Raw genomic sequence first — 23104 nt, 5'->3', positions numbered from 1 at the left:
ATAAAATATATTTGTTAATCCTCACCTGAGGGTATTTTTCCATTGATTTTTAGAGAGTGTGGAAGGAAGAGGGAGAGACAGAGAGAAACATCGATGTGAGAGAGACATACTGATTGGTTGCCTCCTGCACGCACCCCGACCAGGTTCAGGGGAAACTGTAATCAAGGTACATGCCCTTGACCAGAATTGAACCCAGGACTCTTCAGTCCACAGGCCAATACTCTATCCACTGAGCAAAACTGGCTAGGGCTCCACTGATTTCTATTGGTGCTGTTCTCCACAAACACAGGTTGAACTGAATCAATTTAATTTTTTTTCCAATGGAGTAATTTGTAATTTTATAGCCTACAGTTCATTTCTTTAGAGGCTTCCTTTCCTCAGTAGTCAAAAATCCCTTTAAGGGATCTTCGAATGTGGATTCCTGTGCAGATTCCCAGGAAATCTGCCTTTCCAAAGACTTGGGTCCAGGGGATTGTGCCTTCCCCATACTGGCCTTGCTCTCAACTCTAAGGATGCACCGAGACTTTGCTCCATAATCTCCAAGACTCACTGCCTCCCATCAGAAAACTTCCTGTGGGTCCTGGTGAAGCCTGGACCAGCGTTGCCCTCACTGCAGAAGTGGCAGAGGGCCTGGGCGTGAAGATCCAGCGGACCTGGCTCAGCCACTTAACCAATGTGTGCCCTTGGGCATAGCAGCCTCACATCTCTCCACCTCCGTGTCTTCGGGTGAAAAACAGGGATGATCGTAGTACCTGCCTCCTAATTAGTTATGGGGATTAGGTGAGATGATGCATGTAAAGTGCTTACCACGGGGGTTGGCACATAGTAAACAGCCAATAAACTGTCCCTTCGCTGTTAGTACCTGCTGTTTCTTCCAGTGTCGACTTCTATATAGTTTCCTGTGGGTTATTTTCGGTTCACCTTTAAAAGTCAGCTAGAGTGCAATCCCTGACTTGGTTATACATGCCTAAACTTTGCCTTGTGACTTCACTTGAGGTTAATAAAAACTCTTAACAAATTATTATTATTTTTGGTCCCATGTAAATGAGAAGGTCAGAAGGCTGCTGGCTCATCAGCACCTGCTCGGGAGGACGCCAGTGCTCTGCCTGCAGGGATCATTGGCTCAGGCACGTTTCCATCCGTGGCTGCTGTGGGACTGGAAGCCTCTCTAAGGTAGGGGTGCGAGGCCTGTGTCTGGAAACCAGGGCGCAGCTGGAATGGTGCTGCCGGAGGGCGCGCAGCCCTGGCTCTGTCTAGATAGCTCGGCCACCTACCCCTGACTGCCTCCTCTGCCAGTGTTACCACCGGCTGGTCTTCATTCGCTCACACGTACTGTACTCATATCAAGCCTTTTCCTAGACAGACTGCAAGGTTTCCACTTGCTCGGGTGGAGCAAAGTAATCAAAACTCAACACAACTTTTTTTAATGGAGTTATATTTTGTGCTTTCAAAATATATTTTTATTGATTTCAGAGAGGAAGGGAGAGGGAGAGAGAGATAGGAACATCAATGATGAGAGAGAATCACTGATCAGCTGCCTCCTGCACACCCCACAATGGGGATCAAGCCCGAAACCCAGACATGTGCTTTTGACAATCAAACCTGAGGCCCTTCGGTCCACAGGCCAACACTCTATCCACTGAGCCAAACCAGCTAGATCTGGAGTTATTTAAATTGACCCACTTTTCCCTAAGTGAGCTCTAAAAACTACAAAGCAAGTTTGGTTACTCCCTACTGAAGTTGTCCGATTACCCTCCACATTCAAGTTCAAGTCACCTAGCTGGACAACACTTCGTCCCTGCTTCCAGTAGAGGGACTGGCACTTATGGTCAGTAACTTTTCCCCAGTGAATAATAACAATACACGAACAATCTAGTCTTTAAAGTCACGGGTTTTTAACCATTTTCTTTTGTTGGTAATGCTGAATACTTCTCTGACTGTGTGCTGGTGTGTGATTTTTTCCAGGTTGGGTCTTGTTTAAACGCTGTCTGATTTTCAACTCTCTGATTCTTCAGACATGATTTCCTGCCTCCATAGAATCTGTGAGAATCCTCGTCTGGTGTTTGCTGCACTTCTGTGTCTTCCACATCCTCATGATGATCTGGGCATGAAAGGGCAGTAGCGTAATTGCAGCCAGAACCCTCTGTCACTGTGCAGGCATCTACCCCGGAATGGCTGGGGTGCAGCCTCTGCCTCTCCTTGCTGGCCTCTGGGTGGCTCTTAGCTCCTGTGCTCATCCCAAGCCTATTTCATTTTAATCTCTAGCCAGGCTTTCTGTACCCAGAGCTCTGGGTACCCTGACCTCCCACAGGCGCCTTACACATGTTGGTGACGATCCAGAACACTGCACTGTGGGTGTGGCCTGGTTCAGTCTTGACCAAGCCAGGATGCTGGAAGGAAGCCCTCAAGTCCATTCCGGGAGCCAGAGGCTGCAGTTGGAAAACAAAAGATCTAGTGTCCTTCCTTTTTAAACACTTTTTTGTATGTTTGTTTTGTTTTGCTTTTGGCTACATATCTATTCATTATAAATAAAGTTTTTCTTGCTTTAGAATTTTATTGAAATGATATTATACTAGTATATGTAGTCTTTTAAAACGTGCTTGTTTTAAAATTCCATATTATGTTTCTAAGATGCATCCATGTTGCCATTCATTTTCCCTACTGTGTATACAGTCTTCAGTTGTATATGCCGCAGCTAGCTATGCCACAATTGACCCATTTCCCTATTAATGGATGTCAAGGTCATTCTTAGTGTTTTGCTATTGTAAATGATGCTGCAGTGAAGGTTCTTGTTCGAGTTTTCTGGCCCATGTAGGCAAGTGTGTCTCTGAAATACACACTCAGGAATGAAATTCTTAGTAAGGTATGCAAATGTTCAGCTCTACAGCATGAGGCCAAATTGTTTTCCAAAGAGTTGTGACTCTTTTCATTTCCACCAATATTGAATAAAAGGTCCTTTTGTTCCGTCCTTACCAAATACTTAGTATTGTCACATTTTTACAAGTGTTGATAATTCAATAGTTTAAAGTAGTTTCTCATTGTAGTCTTAATTTGCATTTTCCTAATTATTCATGAATATTTTACTGTGTAATGTATATTTATATCATTTGCTTATCTTTACATTGAGTTGTTTGCCTATTTCTTACTGATTTATAAAAGTTCTTTGCATATTCTAGAATATTATTTTTTTTGGTTATATTTGTTGCCAATATATTTTCCAAATTAGTGGATTGTCTTTTATAGCGTTATATACCCAACTTGATTCTTATTAACTTTTCAGTTTAATTATTCATATTAAAGTCTTTAACTTGTATGAAACATTTGCTTGTATGATGTAAGGTAAGACTCAATTTCATTTTTCCTGTACAGGGAGCCAGTGGTCCCCGATTCACCTCTTTCCTGTGACCTGCAACGCTACAGCAGGCTCACGTTGGGTTTTCACAGATGTTCAGGCCTTCAGGTGGCTTTCAGAAAAGTACTAACATTGGCTTCATAAAGGTGGTGCACATTTTTTGTTGGATTGACTCCTAGGTATGTTTTTTTGCTAATATTAATGATATTTTCTTTGTTATTGCATTTTCTAACTGCTTGATGCTGAGATATAGAAATGCAATTCCTTTTTAAATTTTGATCTTATATTTAATCACCATCATATAGAATCTTATTTTTAATAATTTATTTGTACATTCTTTTGGGTTTTCCATGTGAGTAATTTTATCATCTGAAAAATAAAAACAGAAAAAAATGTTTCTTCCTTTCCAAGCCATATGACATTTTTCCCTTGTCTTCCTCTGCTGGCTAGGGTCTCCTGTACAATGTTGAATAGAAGAGATGATGGTAAGCACCCTTCTCTTATTGCCGATTTTTAAAAAAACACTTCTAATATTTTACCATTCAACAATGATGCTTGCTTTATGGTTTTGGATGGTATCTTTCAAATTAAGAATGTTCTATCTTGTTGTATGCCTTTTTGATAAAAGTTTTTATCCCAAATGAGTATTAGTTTTTGTCAAATGATATTTTCTTCTTCTATTAAAAAGACCATATGGTTTTCCTCTTTAATTTGTTAATATGGTGATTGTTGAATCACCCTTAGATTGCAAATTTTGAAATTAGATTACCTGTTCATTTGTTCATTCTATTCTTTTATCTTTTTAAATCTTTACTATACTGGGGTTATGTCTGCCCTTTTCATTCCTAATTTATTTATTTCTGTCTTCTTATTTTGTAAATCAATTTAAGAGATTGCCTGTAGTCTTTTTAAAGAACGAATATTTGGCTTGCTTGATCCTCTTGATTTTATCTTTATTCTCTATATCATTTACTTTTGCTCATATATATAATTTTCTTTCTTTAGGTTTATTTTGTTTTCCTTTTTCTAAATTAAGTTGAACACTTGGCTCATTACTTCTCAGCCTTTCTTCTTTTTTAATAAAAGTATTTAAGGCCGTACCTCTAAGAACTACATTCACTGATCTATTGCTTTCTTTTTCTTATTTAGTATATTTAAATTTCCAAGTATTTTTTTTATATCCATTTTTTATTTGATTGATGAGAAATGTATATTTTTGCTTTCTAAATGTGTGGTTTAAAAAAAATATCTTTTGGCTATTGATTTCTAAGTTAATTACATTGTAGTATAGAACAGAGTCTGTATAATATAGATTCCCTGAGACTAACTTTGTGAACTTATGGTCAATATTTGTAAATCATCATGTGAAATTGCAAAGAATATAATTCTGTAATTTGGAGGTGCAGGGTTTTATAAGTGACCATTAAATCAAGGTTATTATTGCATTATTCAACTTTATAATAATGTTTTGTCTGCTTGACTATCATTACTTGAGAGATGTACAAATTCTCCTGCCATGAGAGTAGAACATTTTCCCTGTGGTTTCATCATTTTTTGGCTTTATATATTTTGAGCTTATTACAGTCAAGTCAATATATACAGTCAAGTCAATACGTAGAGCAGTGGTTAGAGCATCGGCTTGTGGAATGAAGAGTTGTGGGTTCGATTCTAGTCAAGGGCATGTACCTCGGTTGCAGGCTCGATCTTTGGCCCTGGCCACAGCATGTGGGAGGAAACCTCTATCAATGTGTGTGTGTCTCTCTCTTTCTCTCCCCCTCCCTCCCACTCTCTCTAAAAATCAATGAAAAATATCCTCAGGTGGAGATTAACAACAACAAAAAACCCACAACAAAACACACACACACACACACACACACACCAAAAACAAAAAACATAACTGTCATATCTTCTTGGGGAGTGGATTATTTTTAAATTATGTGGTGATTCTGTTTATTCCTAATCATGGTTTTGGCACTAAAGGCTGTTTTACTGCTTCTAATATAATTACTCCAGCTTTATTAAGTTAGTATATATTTTGCCATCCTTTTACTTTAAAACTTTCTGTGCTTTATACGTGTCTGCTAAACAGAATATAATTGGGTGTTGTTTTGTTCATTAATTGTCATTAATATGACTGAGTATTTGGGCTTGTTTCTTCCATCTTCCTTGATGCTATCTTGTCATCTTTTTTTCTATGCTTTTTTATTGCTATTTAGAACTGAATTAGAATTTTTGTTTATTTTTTTTCCTTATGTTTCCTCCAACTGATTTGGAAGTTACTCCATTTTATTTCTCTTCTTTCAGTGATTATACTTAAAATTTAAATAGGCATTTCTATTACCTTAGCAAAGTCTAAATTTAACACCTTAACCTCCTTTTAAACAATATAAGGAGCCTGGAACACTTTACTTCTAGTCATTCAACTCCCAAATTAGAACTATTTTAGCAACAAGATATCTTTCTTATATATCATAGCAGGAATGTTAAGTTTGATTATGGTTATGGCTGGTGAAGGTTAAGGTGATGTTGCCTGTTTACTTTTACAGTGTTTTTCTGCTTGCTCATTTTTGAATGCAATTCACTAATTCTTGAAATATTTTACACATAGACATAGTATAGCCCATGTTTAATAATTAATGTAGTTGAAGTTCTTGGCCATTGAAATTGTATTGTTTTTGCTGACTCTCATTCTCATTGACTCACTTCTTTGTGTTTTGGGTGATTTTAAGAATTATTATTATTATAAGCTCATAGTTTATTGAACTTAATCAGTCAGATGGGATCCCGAGAGCCTAAACTGAGGCATGGTTTCTTTAGAGGATCTATACTTGGTCTGGCAGAGCTAGAGACTTGGCTTAGTGTGGGAACCTCAAGGTCAGCTCCTTACCTTCTTGTTAGTTCCAAGGCTTAGACTCTAAGCCAGGGATATTTCCCCCCAAGACCACCCCGGGTTTCTGTTTTTGTGCTTGCTTCTTTCCTGGCACATGTAAGTTTCAGCAATACCTTCTTCTTTCTTCTTCTTGGCCCTGAGAGATTTATCTCACTTACTCGAGAGCATTGCAATGTTTTTAAAAGGATGCTTGTAGTGAATGGGCTTTTTTAGGATCTCGTCCACCATTCTGCTGCTTTATGGCTCTTAGGAACTCCCTTCTGTATCTGCGGCTCAGGCAGCCATCTGGTTATTGGCTTTAAAATATTTTTCCAGGTAAAATCATTATGACAGTGCTTTTCAAACCTGAGGGTTGCAAAATTCATTCTATGGATCATAGCAGCAGAGCTGTGGCAACCCATCCAGACGCCTTGCTTGCTTCCCCATCAGCTTTGGAGTCTTGTTATTCCTGGCCATTCCTGATGTGGTTGGAGTTCTTTCCTAACCACACTCCATTGCATTATGTGATGAAATAATGTTGCCTGAGCTTCAGGCAACCCCGTCCACCCTGTCTCCATACAGACCCCTCCAGGATCACAGAAGGCTCTTGGCCCCCACGCCCCCTGCTCTGCTGGCCTTGGAGAGCACAGCAGCCAGGCACCTGTGAAGGCAGGCAGGTCTTGGACTCACTGCCTTTCAGTACAGGTAGGGAACAAGTCTCTGTGGAAGGTTACCTGAAGGATGTCCATCCCCTGAAATCTATCCCCAAACTATGGCACGTGGTCGGAGAGGCATGCCTTTGAACCTCAGTGTTTGCTTCTCTTGGCTAAACTGCTTTTACTGAATTGGTTTTTTGGGGGTAATAGCATGAGTCTACATTGAGATCCTAATATGGACCAGACATGGGAAATTCATGTATTATATATTTTTATAGAAACTAGTTTAAATGTCTTCTAGGGAGTGTAGTTTTAAAGGAATGTGAACAATTGAACAAATAACTGAATACAATATGAGAAATTGTTGACCATCCAGCTATGTTTTATAATGATATGAATATGAAAGAAAAGAGGAGGTATGTTCATTGCAGTGCTATTTGGAAGCAGCCCATGTGCCCATCAGTAGATGAGTGGATAAAAAAGCTGTGGTACATTTACCCGAGGGAGTACTACTCAGCCATGAAAAAGAAGGAACCTTACCTTTTGCGACAGCATGGATGGACCTGGAGAGTATTATGCTAAGTGAAATACGCCCATCAGAGAAAAACAAGTACCATATGATTTCACTCATATGTGGACCCTAATGAACAAAATAAACTAACAAACAAAATAGAAAACAGACTTGCAGGTACAGAGCATAGACTGAGAGCGGTCAGAGGGAGAGAGGTTAGATGAAAGAGGTGAAGGTATGAAGGGGAAAAAAGAGAAAGGAAAGAAAGAAAAGAAAAAGTAGGACTTAACTTTTTTGAATACCTATTATCTACCAGGCAGTTCTTTTAGGTGCTTTACTAACATTATTTCATTTAGTCTTTTCTTCATACCAACGCTACAACGTTGGTATCATTAGTCCATTTTACAGATAAGAAAGTTTCACAAACAGGTAATTGTCATATGATGATCACTTTGGGATCCAAACTCAGGAGTGTCCTACCTTAATTGAATCATAGAGTTGTGGCAAACCAACCCAAATTCCTTGCTTCTTTAGCCATCTACTTTGGAGTCTTTTTATTCCTTGCCACTCTCTATGAATGGCATCAGGATTCAAACACAGGAGCAACTGACTCTAGTATTTCTGTTCTTTTCAGGACACCTCACCCTTACATTATCCAAGAAATTATTATTCTTTCTGTTCCTCAGCCACAGTCAAGAAAAAAACCACAGAGTATACGCCAAACTACTTCCCTCTTCCTGGCTAGGTTTTCATTCCATTTTCTCATCATAATGTGTGTGCCTACTGCCACCTGCTGGCAGCCTGGCAATCCTGATGTTCCTTTGCAAACCCCTCTATATGATGGAAAAGCCATCTGACAAAAAAAAAAAAAAAAAAAAAAAAGACAAGAAGCTTAATGCTGCCGAAACCGGTTTGGCTCAGTCGGCCTGCGGACTGAGGGGTCCCGGGTTCGATTCCGGTCAGAGGCATGTACCTGGGTTGCGGGCACATCCCCAGTGGGAGATGTGCAGGAGGCAGCTGATCGATGTCTCTCTCCCATCGATGTTTCTAACTATCTATCTCTCTCCCTTCCTCTCTGTAAAACATCAATAAAATATATTTTTTAAAAAAGAAAGAAGCTTAATGCAGACAACCAGCTGGTAAGCCTTCCCAGAAGCTGGTAAGCTTAAAAGGGAGGACTAATTCCCATCCACCTCTCTTGGGGATACATCCTTTCTTCTTCCAAGTCACTGGTGGTTTTCACCAGATTTCACCTGTCCCTAGGCACCGAAGGAAAGAACCAATTCTGTCATCCAGACCATCTAAATGTGAATGATGGTCTCTTGCTAAATTGGGGTATTCCATGACCCCAGCACATAACACTGACCCTTGTGCTGACAACCAACAAGCCCATGGGTAGCAGGGCCTTGATTAAGAAGAACCTGAGTGGCTGGCAAAGCTGAGGTTGGCCTCCTTACAGAAGGTGGGGCCCAGGGCAGTCAGGACACGAGTGTCCTGGTCCTTTACTCTGGGCAGCCAGGACCACCAGGGGAACCCAACCCCTTTGTCAAGGACACCCATCTATAACACACACACACACACACACACACACACACACACACACACACACACACGCACACACATCCTGCAGAACATAATGACTTGTGTTCTGGGTGGATTCTTAGATTTTTGTTTCTCGTTGTTTTCCCCTCCTTGACAAAGAGGGGAAAACCCCTTCCCGGGGGTGGGGAAGCGTATTTCTGACTGTTGGGAAAAAGAGAAAGCAGGAATTGTTGTCACGACAATTAGGAGCTCATCAAAGCCTCATTTTGCTCTTCAGCCACCATTGCCCTCCGTCCTGCACCCCCGCATGTTCCTCTAATTCAATGCCTGCCTAATGAATAACTCCTAGGAACAAAAGACCCTTTCAGGCGGGAGCACATAATCATTAGAGGAGACTTGCGTAACTGTCGCAGACTACTCATGTTTTCAGGCCTGTCTCTAAATTTGGTTATTCACAACCTTTATAGCTCAATATTATTGCCTAACTGTGATCATTTTCTAATTATCCTAATAATACCTATTAAATAATTCCCATTACATTACTTGAACCAGAGCAGCACAGGCCAGCTCAAATACAACTTAACCTAATAAGCATCGGCCATTCATTAAGCACCAGGGCAATCTCTTAAAGGGGCTGAATAGAATATTAAACTGTAAAGAAACATTATTATTGCACAAATGTTATTACAAGTTAAGGGTGTATTAATTTTGATGCCTGGTCTGCAAATCTCCCATATGGCTTCCTGTGGGGCTGCGCTCCCTGCCTTGACTCTTTTCGTCTTTAGCTCCTGGTTGGTTTGCATCTGTCACCCACACAAAGACAATCAAGGAGGAAAAGGCCCATAAACTTAACAGGGGGATTAAATCACCAAAGATATCAAGAGAAGGAATGGAATCATCTTCTGGCCAGGTTAGCATACCTTGGACAACACCACAAGCATCAGGGTTTCTTTAGCTGATAACTCGAAACGGGGAGATGTTCAGAAGTGTGAAAATATTGGTTTCTAGAATATAAGTCTCAAGCAGTGACGAATAGAGAGTGAGTTCTTTAAAAGTGTATGTATGTGGATACCAATATTTTGTAAAGTAATGTCAAGTAGCATGTATTGCCCACACTCTGAGAGACACTTTGCCCACCAAGGCCCTTAATTCTCAAAACAACCTGGTAATGTGGAGACTATTAGCTCCATTTTTCAGATAAGCAATATGGGACCAGAGGGGTTAAGTGATTTTCCTAGGACTACACAGCCTAAATGCAATGGAACAGAATTTGAACCCTGTGCTCTCTGATGCCTATAATTCTCCCTGCCCCGCCACGCCACAGTGCCTCCCCAGCAAACGGAAGCATGCCCTAGCTTTGCTGGTTTATCCCGTTCATTTCTAAGGCTCTCACTGAAATCAGTGGATTCCTAAAGAAAAGCACCAGACAGGCAGTGACTCTCACTCCAAGCAGCAGGAAGTGGGTATCATTTGGGTAATGAAACCTACTTCTGATGAGTGGATTTGGGTTTTCTTTTCAAGGACATGCATAGGGTGTTTTAGTAAGAATAAGAACAAATATTTATTAACCAATTATGCCATCCATCCCATAGTCAGGCCCTATGCTAGGGCTTCCACATTAATTGTTTTAGCCGATCCTCACCACAAATCCAAGAAACAGATAAAAGTATCACTCTTACTTTATAAACAAGGAAACTGAGGCACAGAGGGGTTAAACTCTGACTCCAGCGTTTCCCTGTTAACCAAAGACACGTGAGCCATACAGCTAATACTAAAGCTGGAACCCAGGGCCCCTCACTTGGATGGGGGAGCAGCCCTCACAATTTTGCGGGCATGACTTTGTATGAGCTTCAGGCCTCACAAAATGTGGGTCTGCCCTTGCTAGTATCATCACTCTCAAATAACTGAAGTTTTAAGAGAATTGAAACCCTAACCTTTCACTCTGTTGTTTAACCAGTAACACATTTTCATGGTTACACAGAGAGAGATGTGTTTCCAGCATTTGGTTTTTCACACTTTATATCCAAAATATAAAAGGCTAAAGACATCATGTCACAAAGCTAGAGAGACAATACTTCCCACAAACCCTAAGGGCCCCCCCAATTCACTACCCACACAGATGCTGGGTGGTTTTGAAAAACAAGTGGATTTCTTTAAGTCATCCCTCACCCCAGAACCCTTCCCGGCCCCTCTTTCGTTAAGGCATTTCACGTCTTTGCACATCTGGCCTTTGCAGGTGCTGCTCCCTCTGCCAGAACAGTCTCCTCGCCTCACTGGTTAACTCCTTCCTCCTCTGGTTCTCATCTTGACAGGCCACCCTTCCCGGGAAGCCTAGCCTGACCGTCCCTCTGCCAGGGTCAGTTAGGAACCTCTTGCTCCTGTGCCCATGCACCCTGATGCTTGTCCCTACCACAGCACTGGTCCTCCTGTATGGTGGTTTATTTCTCTACAGGTCTGTGTCCTTCAGTGGACTGTAAAGCTCTCAAAGGCAGAAACTGTGTCATAGTCATCATTATAGACCCACTGTCCTCATGTCCAGCAATAACAGGGCTTCACCAGATGAATTCTGTTCGGATCTGAGAGTGTGAAGCTATTGGTAGAATAGTTACCATTTAGTGCTTTACCTGTGCCAGGCAGTTTGCTAATTTTTATATATACATACATACATACACATTTACATATATATGTAAATGTGTATGTATATGTGTGTATAAATGTAAATGTATGTGTCTATACATATATAAATGTATATATACACATATATACAGAGAGATATTTATACATATCCATATACATGAATATATGTAAAATTTCTTCTTTAATGTTTACATCAGCTCTATAAGGTTGGAAACCACTATTATCTCCATTTTAGAGGAGAGATTTAAATTGTAAAGATTTAAAATGTGGCTGGTCTAAGGTCATACAGTGAGTAAAGGGAGAAACCAGGATTTTTACTAAAGTCCAGGCTTTGAATCACTACCAACATTGCTTGAATGCCCAAACAGTTCTCCTGAATCTATGCTAATCCCTGAATTGCAAAGAACATTCACAGTAGCAGATAACTGGGCAGAGCAGAAACCCAGGGACAAGGCCCACAGGCCTACCAGTGCCCCTAGGAATTTCCAACAGTCAGGTTGACAATGAAAGTGTGAAGCAGCTGTAGATTTCGCATTGTGTCGATATTGGCAGATCCAGAGGATGACAAGTTTCCCTGTTTTGCCCGGTGAGGCCAGCACTGTTCTCAGACCACAGCCACGATGGGGCTGCTGCTGTGGATCTGATGAAATGCCTACCTGCTTCTCCTCTCAGTGCCTTCTCCAGTCTTACGCCCTGGATCTCGGAGGCCCTCTGCCGCTCCTCCACCTCCTCCAGCTGCCTCTGGATGGCCTGCAATGCCAGGGTTTTATGTCACAGGGGACCCTCGCACAGTCACAAGAGGGGCCAATCCTGCCACTGCCTTTCCAAGCGGAAGAAGCCCTTCCCCATGCGATGTCACCTCCTTGATTAACTGGGTCAGGACCTCCGAATTCCCAAACAACTAGAACTTGACATTTCCCTTCTGTAGCATGAAGACATAAAGCGAGGAGTCTGTGCGTCAGCTCACTTTGCCCCCAAGTAGATGCTAAAATAGTCCCCCTTGATCAGCTAATCACACAGACGAGTGCTCAGGCAGAGGCTGCTGGGCCAGGTGGGCGGTCCTCATGGCTCCTGGACTCCTTGGAGCCTCAGCCTCCGACTATGGTCACGAAGAACCACAACTCTGAGTAGGACAGGGGCTCTGGGGGCAAACACAGAGCACGCTCACAGTCCACTTTCCTGAGAAGAACCGGCAGGTCCCTCCAAGAAATTGATCTGGAGCAGGAGACCTGGGCCAACTCCTGGGTATGGGAGTTCCTTTCTCCGTCCACCTGGCTCCAGTCCTCAGCTACAGACTGTACCTACTCCTTCACTGCCCTGCGGGGCTGGGCCTATGCCCCGGGGCCTTTTACTGTGGAAGTGTATGGTAGCTTTGTTACCAGCAGGTTATTGAGACACCAGATGTTTATCCTGCTAAGGCAGTGGTTGGCAAACTGCGGCTCGAGAGCCACATGCGGCTCTTTGGCCCCTTGAGTGTGGCTCTTCCACAAAATACCGACTTCTGTGCATGGGCCACGAAGTTTTAATCGCACTGTACATGCATGCCCACATGTGGTATTTTGTGGAAGAGCCACACTCAAGGGGCCAAAGAGCCGCATGTGGCTCGTGATCCGCAGTTTGCCGACCACTGTTAAGAGACAACATTGGCTTAGACTCAGCATTGGCACCTTGTAAGGTTTGGGGTCATGAGTGGGTTTGCATTTTCATGTTTACTTTCCCTATTAGGTCTTTCTCTCCTGTGTATTATTAGGAAGGAAAATGAGGGGAGAGCCCGTCCTATGTCCATTTTGCTCATCCCTTCCTTTTCTCTGTTTTCAGATATCATGCGGCCAAAGGCACAGGTCCTGGTAGAACAGATATGGCACCTGGCAGACCAGGTATGTTTAAGGACCCGGCAGCTGTTGGGGCAGGTAGTATGTGTGTGTTCTTTCTCCTGTATCTCACTCCAACATTGTCTCACTCCCTTTCCTCCTTAACTCTGAGTCTTTCTAAGTCTCCCCTAGATTTAGGGGTACAATTTCCAAAGCACCTCCAATCCCCTGAAGAGGCCTGAGCAGCCACCTGGCTCCTCTTGTGCCAACGAAGAGTGTTTAAGCCCCAAACATAAAATCTGAAATAGATGGGAATTATATCTTAAACAACTTGTAATTTCATGCCCCCTTCCTCTCTGTCTCTCTTTTAAAGATAATTATATCTTTATAAATCGGTCTCTTGCTGGCATGGTGTAGAATTGCAAAAGGAAAGAAAACATTTAAATAACTTTATTACTGATTACTTTGTGATTATGGCTATGTGCTTATTATGGAGTAAGTGGAGGCCCCCTCACCCCATTCATACGTTGAAGTTCTAACTCCCAAAGTGACTATATTTGGAGACAGGGCCTTAAAGGAGATAAATGAGATTAAATGAGTTCAAGAAGGTGGGGCCCTAATCTGATGGATCTGGCATCCTTATTAGAAGAAGAGATACCAGAGATTGATCTCTTTCTCTACATGTGCACAGAAAATAAAGGCCATGTGAGGCTACAGCAAGGCAGCTGTCTACAAGTCAGAAAGAGAGTCCTCACCAGAAAGCCACCCTGAAGGCATCTTGAGCTTGGACTTCCAGCTTTGAGAACTGTGTGAGATGAATTTCTGTTGTTTAAGCCACCCACTCTGGCTAATATAGTGGTCATTCTTTAGACACTAAGGATGAAAATCTCAAAGATTAAAAAGGAATGCAAATTAAGACTCTAAGGGCCATTGTAATTCTTCTCCTATTGCCACCTATTGCCTGGAGTGAAAATATAAGAAGGGGAAACTGCTGAGCTTGCCAGTCCGTATCATAAAGACGTATCTTGTTCTCAGAAGGGAAAGTTGGTATGTTTCAAAGAAACCTGTTTTAGAAGCTGAGAGCGGACAGAAGAAGCTGATGGGAATTTTCCCTGTCCACCGGGTGACAGGGGCAGCTCTCAAGTCAAGGGTAAAAGAGGTTGGACTGAATGATCTCCTTCTTGTAAGACACAACTTCCAGGACTACATGGCCAGATAAAGGGAATAATTGGAGAGAGGAATGTAAGGGTACAATGGATTAATATGAGAGGCCATTCGAAGTCTTTTTATCCTAAAACCTAACTGTTCTTGAAGGCTAGCTTTGAGGGCCTCAGGGAGAGGGAGGATGCCTTGCCTGTCTGCTTCATCTGGCCGCTCTGTGACAGAGGTGGGCAGATTGATTTGGGAAGAAATATCTTCAGTGGGCTGGGAAGCCTATATCAGAATGCTGGGTGCTTATGTTCTTCAACTGATTCTGCAACAGAGACAGCTCCTAATAGCTGTCAGTTCAGCAGAGACACTGGCAGCAAATTGAGGGAAAGTGTGTCTGCACAGACTGCTATGTGGCGGTCAAGGCCGGGGATGGTCCCCCGGCCATGTGTTGGCTGTCATTTCAGGCTCCCTTTGCTGGAAATGTGTCTGCAGATGGAAAGGCTGCTGGGGGTGGGCCAGGTTAACACCAGGGCTCTCCAGGCCCCAGAGTCTCACCAGGGTTTGAGCCAGCGCCTTTAGAAGGGCCAGGAACCTGGTCTCTCTGAGAAGAGGAACTGACCTTTCTCCAGCCCACCTCCCCACTGCAATCCCGACTTCCAAGGGCTTTCCGGTTCCCAGGGTCCCAGGCCCACTCACTCATATCAAGTTTTCCTGACCTGAGCTTTATGAAGTCTTTTTAATTCTTCTTGCTTAACCAGTTGTTTTGTTGCTTTCTCCAACTTCCTTCTTCTTCTAAGTGTCTTCCTCTCCTATAAAAACCAACAGAGAAGAAAAAGTATATGTCTGAGAAAATGGGTTGAAACTGACAAAACACTGTCATAGGCTTCTGCCCCCTGCAACCAAACCACCGATTAGCTTCTAGAACAGTGATGTCCAAGAACCTCTGCACTGGTGGGAATGCTCTGTATCTGTGCTGCCTAAATCTGGAAGCCACCAGCCACATGTGGCTTTTGGATGCCTGAAATGAGGCTATGGGATTAAGAAATTGAATTTTGAATTTTATTTCATTTTAATGATTTAGATGTAAATATAAATAGCCACATGTGGCTAGTAGGTGCTGGGTTAAGAAATTGAATTTTGAATTTTATTTCATTTTAATGACTTAGATGTAAATATAAATAGTCACATGTGGCTAGTAGGTGCTGGGTTGGGAAACGTGTGTGTGTATGTGTGTGTGTGTGTGTGTGTGTGTGTGTGTGTGTGTGTGTATTTGGGAGTGGCTATATAGAGCACTGACTTGGTTCAGTTGAAGGAAGGAATCATACAAGAATTACACTCTCTATAGGCACTACCATAAGGCCCAGGGATGATGAGTCTGGGACACACACACACACACACACTCACTCACACACAAAGTATACTACTTGAAAACCAGTTAACAACTTTAAATAGTCCTTAGGTTGGGTCTACATTGCCCAATTAAACCCAGGAATAGAGGAACATATCTAAATGAAATGAAAAGTTTTCTTGGCTGGAGAGAGGCATAAGATTGCTACTCTCCCCTACTTCATTTAGCTACACAAACGCATCATGAATGTCACTGGGTTCTCTGTGTGCCTGGGCTTGAAAAATACAGAACATTCAAAACTGATGCATTTTAATTAGACATCTGGCTCGTGATGGTGCCATTTCCAGGTTTCAGACACCAGAGGAAGGGGAAGTAGTGGTGTGGCCAGCTCCACACATGGAAAGTTCAGGAGACATTCTGGTTGGAGAAACAGCAGAGTATCATGGGGGACCTCAGGCCGGGGAGCCTGCAGAGCTGGCATCAGTTCCTGGCCGAGCTGCGTGAGCTGTAGCATGTCATACACTCTGCACGTCAGCATCCTCTTCAGTGATAAGAACAATTTAATACCTACCTTGTAGGGGTGTAATAAGGAATAAATGAGATAAGGCAGGTCAAGCCCTTTGCAGAATACTTGAAAAGATATAGTATAGAAATTCAGTACATACTATGATTTGTTTTATTATTAGCATATTATTATATTATACATTAGCATGATTATAACTTTTCACTAAAATATGATTTTTCAGCTATTATATGTGTATATGCATGTTGGAAGGAAACTTTGGCTCTAAGAACTCAAACTTATTCCTTATCATATAATCTCTATTTCTAGGGGGTAACTTCCTGATTGACTGTCAATCTCTCTGAACAGAGGTTCTGGGACATTGGGGTGGAGGAACCCCTCTTTTAGGCAGCCAGGACCTTACTGGAAAGGCTGGGGAGGAGATCACTGGTAATTGTTATCCAGAGACTTTCCCACTCAATCTATGGAGAGTTGGTGCATTTACTCAACAAACATCTCTTGAGCTTACAACCTACTAACCTGCATAACAAATCCCACCATTGATTGAGTGTTATGTGCCAGACACTGTACTAATTACTTCACATGTATCATCTTAATTATCCCTCAAATGAGACTTACTTTATAGTTAAAAAAATCAAAACTCAGAGACGTTAAATAACTTGCCCAAGATGACACACAATTAGTAATTGGTACAGCCAGGAGGCAAGCCCGGGTCACCTGAGTCCAGCATCCATATTTTCATATAGTCTGTTCTGCTTTTCCCATGCCAAATACTGTGTAGGCACATCAAGGACTCCTGCTTTATAGAAATGGCAGTCTTCTTCTGAATTATGACCATTTCATACAATTTCAAGGAAAGAAGCTTCGGCAGCATCACACTGTCTTAGCCCTTCCCAGCAGCAGAGCTGCCAAACCCCAGGGCTTTACCAAGAATCTGCAAAGTATAACCTAGAAGAGGAAAGGAGGTCCTTTACTGCTATTTATGAAAAAATATTGACATAGAAATGAGGATGATTCATTAACACCCGGGGAGTCTCACGATAAGCCAGGCACAGTTCTTACAGCCTCGGTGATGGTGATGAGGATGCAGAGAGGAAAAGGAAGAGACTAAGAGCTAAAGAAGAAGAAGATAAAGGCCAGAGAAAGGAGAACTCTGGCGGGACGAGGACAGCTGCCGGTCCCAGTCTCTGGGATCCAGGCATTGGTTTCAGGGCAGAGCAAAGGGAAGAGGTGGCGTGTGCATATCCTGTCTCCAGTTCCCTATGCAAAGCTTCATTTGAGCTGACGGACTCTGTGCCACACATCCGGGGACACACCTGTATGGGACAGAAGTCATAAAACACCAGAGGGGGGTGCCTGGCCAGTGTGGCTCAATGACTGAGTGTCGACCTATGCACCAGGAGGTCACAGTTCAATTCCTGGTCAGGGTACATGCCTGGGCTGCGGGCTCAATCCCCAGTAGAAGGTGTGCAAGAGTCAGCCGATCAATAATTCTCATCATTGATGTTTCTATCTCTCTCTCCCTCTCCCTTCTACTCTGAAATCAATAAAAATATATTGGGGGGGGGACAGAGGGGGAGGACTTCTCTTGTTCCTTCACTGTGAGCCCTTGGGGAGTCCTTGGCCAGCTTTCCTTCCTGTAAGAGCAGCCACATCAAAAGCAGGTGAAGCAGGCAGGTGAGGACTGGCGCTGTTCTGGGGCAGCAGGAGGACCAGGAGCTACCTGCAAGGCTTGCCCTACATATCATGGTCTAGCTATTTTGATGTGTTGGGCCCACTCCATTCTTTTCTCCTACGTAAGAGTGTCAGGATGGCTGACGCTGCGGCCTCTGCCTCATTTGAATACAGAAGTACACTCTGGAGCACTCAAAAAGAGGAAAAGGAAACCTCAGAAATCAACACACACATAGAATTCATTTGTGTTGAGTAACAAACTAATCAGAGATGCCCCAAGTTACAAAATTAAGAGTCCATACATATTCTCTCATATTCTCTCATATTCTCTCCTCTCTCTCTCCCTCTCCCTCTCTCTCTCTCTCTCTCTCTCTCTCTCATCTCTCACACTATGCCATGTCCCAGCCCCCTCCTGACTTGCTCCAGCCGAGGCCTTGTGGAGCTGGATCCCCTGAGTGACTTGAGATGATGCCAAAGTGCCTAGTGCCAGATATGGAAAAGTTGAGTCTAAATAAATAAATCTGGTTCTCTCCCTTTCTCCTCAGATCCTCTCTCTCCCAAAAGTAAACATGAACAGAGCATTGCACTGCGCCTCTGTCTGCCTGGGAAGCATTTTAGGTCCACCCGTTCAGTACCCCAACCCTGTGAAACTGCTCTGGCCCCGTGGATGGCAAACAACAGCGAGCTGTGGTCATGGGGTGCGTGTGTCTGTGGGGTGACATACGGGGACATTTGGGGAGATAGAACAGTGTTTGTACTTTTTAAATCTGTGGGGATGGGAGTTGTTTAAAAGTGTTCTCTAGGAATATTAATGTTCATTAAGCAAGGAGGACTGCCATCTCCCCAGCCGGCCAGCGACTGGTCCCTTCCATAGCGGGGGCCCTCAGAGCATCCATACTTACCTGCAACCACGTGGTTCCTTTCTTTCCACATGTCTAATTAGAATAAACATAACATTTCCTACGCAGTCTGCCTCGGGTGCTGCTTAAATGAAGCTGTGCTCCCCCCGGGGAAATACGCATCCTCTTGCTGTAATTTTTCCAATAGTTAGTTTCTTGGACCACAAATTAAACCCACTTTTAAGAGCTGTAGTCACCAAATGGTTTCAAGGAAATACGTCTGTTTTCTTTCCCTCCCCAGTTTTACATCTCTGAGAAAGGCAAGCCTATAAAAGTTAACAACAGAAAATAGAGATGATTCTTGGGGTACCCCAGGTAGAAAGAGCCGTGTGCTGTTAGATGCAAGGAAATGTGATCCTTCTAATGAACCCGCTGCAGCTGGAGCCCACATTGGGCCTGACGTCTGCAGGGTAAACAGCCCCCCCCAGCCAAGGCCCCCTTTGGTTTGCCAAGTGTGGTTACCTTTGACCGCAAGGAAAGCTGGGGATCAAATTCTTCATCTTCCGAGGAGGAGGTGGTAGAAGAGGCAGCCCCTGTCACCTGCGCCCTGATGGGGACGTGCTTGGGACCTGAAAGGAGAACACAAGAACTCACTGAACTCCCAGCTTCTCTTCTTACTTCGTGACCCAAAGCTGCCTCTCCCCCCTCCCCTCTGCCCCGCTTCCCTCCCTCCCTGCCTCCCCTCACTGCACCTGCCATGAGCAGGCGGAGGCAGTACCTAAGGGCAACTGAAAAGTTGGCCCTCCACGTTAATTACACTTCTGGGTCCCTGCCAAGAGCTTTGCAGCTCTTTCTTCGCGTCGAAAATAAAGGTATTATGCAGAAATCAATTAATTCCTTAAGCACCATTTATACCGTGGGTTGCCTGAATGCGTTCAGAGATGAAATCTATTATTAAAATACTTGCCCGAAGTTAGCTGAGTTACCTAAATGCTTGTGTGTAAGGTTTGTTCTGCGGAGTAATTGCATGCAACGAAAGTCAGAGCCAGCCCTTAAACAAATCGCCTTTCTGCGGCTCACAGCATCTGGTACCCATTTTTACTACATGACATCTGCTCAGTGTAAAAGAGCTGGCGTCAGAATGTCTGGTCACAGAAAAAAAAATCCCAAATGTAATCAGAAGCAAAAGGACTCTAAGCCGAAGGTTTTATCACATAGTCTCATGCAACATAAATATTTCATTAATTATGGCTAAACAAATGCCACTTCTATTTTCCTAACGTGCAGATATTATCACATCACCGAAGTGATGATTCAAATGCCAGGAAAGGCCTTGTAAGATAGGGAGGGCTCAGCAACGCAGGGCCCACGGGAGAGCCGAAGTCGGGGGATGGGGGGGAGTATGGCCAACTCCGAGCCAGAGGTAGATGGTTAGAGGCAGCCAGTGCCCGTGTCCACCAGAGTCTCTTTGGGACCTGGCTGGGAACCATGTGCGATCAAGTCTTCCAGGTGCCATGGGAGGCGTTTATTCTTCTCAGCAAGAACATCTGCCCCTCCACATCCACCGGAAGCAGAGTTCATGATTAATATCTGGATGGACGCACTCTGGACACTGAATAGCAGGACCCGCTAGGACTCTGTGATAGGAAATGTACTAATTTTTACTCTGCCGTGGCAGCTTCCATCTGAATGGAAATACGGGCTGGGCAGAAAGGAAGGTGGAGAGGCAAACCCAAGCCGACTAAACATTCCCTCCAAACTGCCTTTTCCTCTCCATAATGTTCAACTATTTCCCCCGGCGGGAGCGGCCAAGTTTTAAAAAATAAAAATAAGTTTATCCTCCAGGAGCACATTTACATATGCTGTTATTCAAAGCAAAATAGTGCAGAACATGTATATAATAACACAGCCTCTCTGGGGAGGAAGTTAACTGCTCTCCACTTTCATTGGCCAGCTGGGAAAGCTCAGGTGAAGATGACTTGGGAGCAGCGCAACAATGGGAGGAGGCAGTGGCAGTGGTGAGCTGAGACTGTTCCCCAGCCGCAGCCATAAATCACCCCTGGGTAATTCAGTCTGAGCGCGTGTGCCTGAGGAATTCTTTCACCTCCCTGCGTGCTGGGGGATCGGGATTTTCTAACTTGCAGATTTGAATTACAAGGTTAGAAATGATCAACGTGAAGAGTCTAACACAGTGCCTGGTTCACTGGAGGCGCTTCAGTACATGTTATTGGCATCGGCAATAGCTGCTGCTTCACCATTCATTGATCGAAATGAACAATACTGCAATATTAGTAAAACTGCCCGATTCGCCTTCACTTAGTGGAAAACGTATAGTAACCGAAGGATGCAACGTTTTCTAACTCTCAAAAACAAATTTAATATTCCCATTGAATTTCATTTTGAAATCGAGGAGGAAATGTTCCCAAACAGAATGCATTTCTTAAACTTCTGGCAAAGTTACATAAAGTTATACAGGTGCCTCTGCATCTCTTCCCCTTTATGCTCTTCCATCATAGAACCATCATTCTAGGCGTTCACTTGTCATTTGCAGAGTTTCACTCTGGCTATCACGGGGCAACTCATTCCGGGATTGATCCCCCACCATGAAGCCCTAGAAGTTAAAGTATATGAAGCAGTGTTTCCAGGTGCTGGACAGTGGGACGTGCAGAACTGTGATACAGGTGAGAACAGAAGCAAATGAGTTAAGCTCTAGATCACAAATGCTTCCTCTGCCCTGGGGCACTTTTTTTCCAGCTCACAGCGCAGGTAGGAAGAACCTTAGCCAAGCACAGGTGATTCATTGGGTTGAAAAGACGGAGATGAACGTTTGAGAGGGTTGGGCAGCTGGAATGTGTGAGGGAGAGTCCTGGAGAGGCGGGAGCTCTGCAGAAAAAGAGCTTCAGAGATAAGCACAGAGGGCCCTTTAGTGTACTGCTTAATATGTAGATGCACAGAGAGAAACTGCATGAGGCTGGGCAAAAAGCCGCTGGGGAGTTATAGGCTAAATAATATCGAAAGCTTTTGCAGGACTGGGAAATGTTCATGTCCCCCCACCCCCAGCCAGGGGCATTAGTAAAGGTTATTACAGACTCACCCGAAGACGCTTCAAAACAAGCCTTGGGAGAAATAAATTGATATGCAAGTACTTTACTGCCTTTCCATACATTCTTTACTGCCTACTTAATATTCTTCAAATGAAGAAACAAAACCTAGACTCTCTGTGCACTGTAATAGTCACAAAATCTAGCAGCCTAATCCTAACCCTCACCCTCACCCTCACCCTCGCCCATCCTCATGCTTACAGGGCGTGGCACACCATTCCACAGGGACCCTCCCTGACTGCACCCTCTGTAATTCTTCATCGGGCTGTTCATTGGTAGCCTTTACTATATACTTTATGATAAACTGGTAAGGGTAAGTGTTGTTTTTTTAAATATATTTTTATTGATTTCAGAGAGGAAGGGAGAGGGAGAGATGAGATAGAAACATCAATGATGAGAGAGAATCATCGATTGGCTGCCTCTTGCAAGCCCCCTATTGGGGATCGAGCCCGCAAGCCAGACATGTGCCCTTGACCAGAATCAAACATGGGACCCTTCAGTCTGCAGGTTGATGCCCTATCCACTGAGCCAAACCAGCCAGGGCAAGTATTAGTGTTTCTGAGTTCTGTGCCATTCCAGCAAATTATTTAACCAAAGGAGGGGGGTGTGGTGAACCCCTGTTTATAACCAGTTGGTCAGAAATATAGTTGACAACCTGTAAGGATACTGAGCAAACACTACTACTACATTTGTAGAACAACACCCCCCCAAGAACTAGAGAATACACATTTTTCTTTTCTAGAGCCCATGGAACATTTACTAAGTTGGTGCTATGCCAAGCCATAAAGTAAGAATCAACAAAATTCAAAGGCTTGAAATCATACATAGTATGTATTCTGACAGCAGTGAGATTAAGCTAGGAATCAGTAATAGAAAATAACACCAGAAATTTTCAAAATGAGATCGCCAGACGGGAAAGCTCAGGTGAAGCAATGCTTTTCTAACAACCTATAGATTAAAGAAGAATGAAAAGTAAATTTAAACTGATGATTAAAAATGGCATAACAAAAGAACTAGATGCAGCTAACACAGTGATTAGAATTAATCACTTGAGAATTAATGCTCTAAGTTCTATTTCAAGAAGCTAGA

General features: G+C 43.3%; 1 protein-coding gene across 3 annotated transcripts in view; it reads right to left on the bottom strand.

Annotated features, from left to right (window-relative positions):
- MICAL2 (microtubule associated monooxygenase, calponin and LIM domain containing 2) overlaps window positions 1-23104 on the bottom strand; it is a 182265-nt gene that overhangs the window by 10109 nt on the left and 149052 nt on the right. For all 3 annotated transcript variants that reach the window (XM_014545887.1, XM_014545889.1, XM_014545890.1), the window contains 3 exons: window positions 19437-19543; window positions 15247-15339; window positions 12224-12317 (listed from right to left, as the gene is read on the bottom strand). In XM_014545887.1, the coding sequence (XP_014401373.1) occupies window positions 12224-12317; window positions 15247-15339; window positions 19437-19543 (294 nt within the window). The remainder of the gene's footprint in view (window positions 1-12223; window positions 12318-15246; window positions 15340-19436; window positions 19544-23104) is intronic.

Source organism: Myotis brandtii, unplaced genomic scaffold (assembly GCF_000412655.1).
Source record: "Myotis brandtii unplaced genomic scaffold, ASM41265v1 scaffold422, whole genome shotgun sequence".
NCBI classification, from domain to species: domain Eukaryota; kingdom Metazoa; phylum Chordata; class Mammalia; order Chiroptera; family Vespertilionidae; genus Myotis; species Myotis brandtii.
The sequence above is the reverse complement of the archived record's forward strand: the minus strand, read 5'-3'. Positions and strand labels throughout refer to the sequence as shown.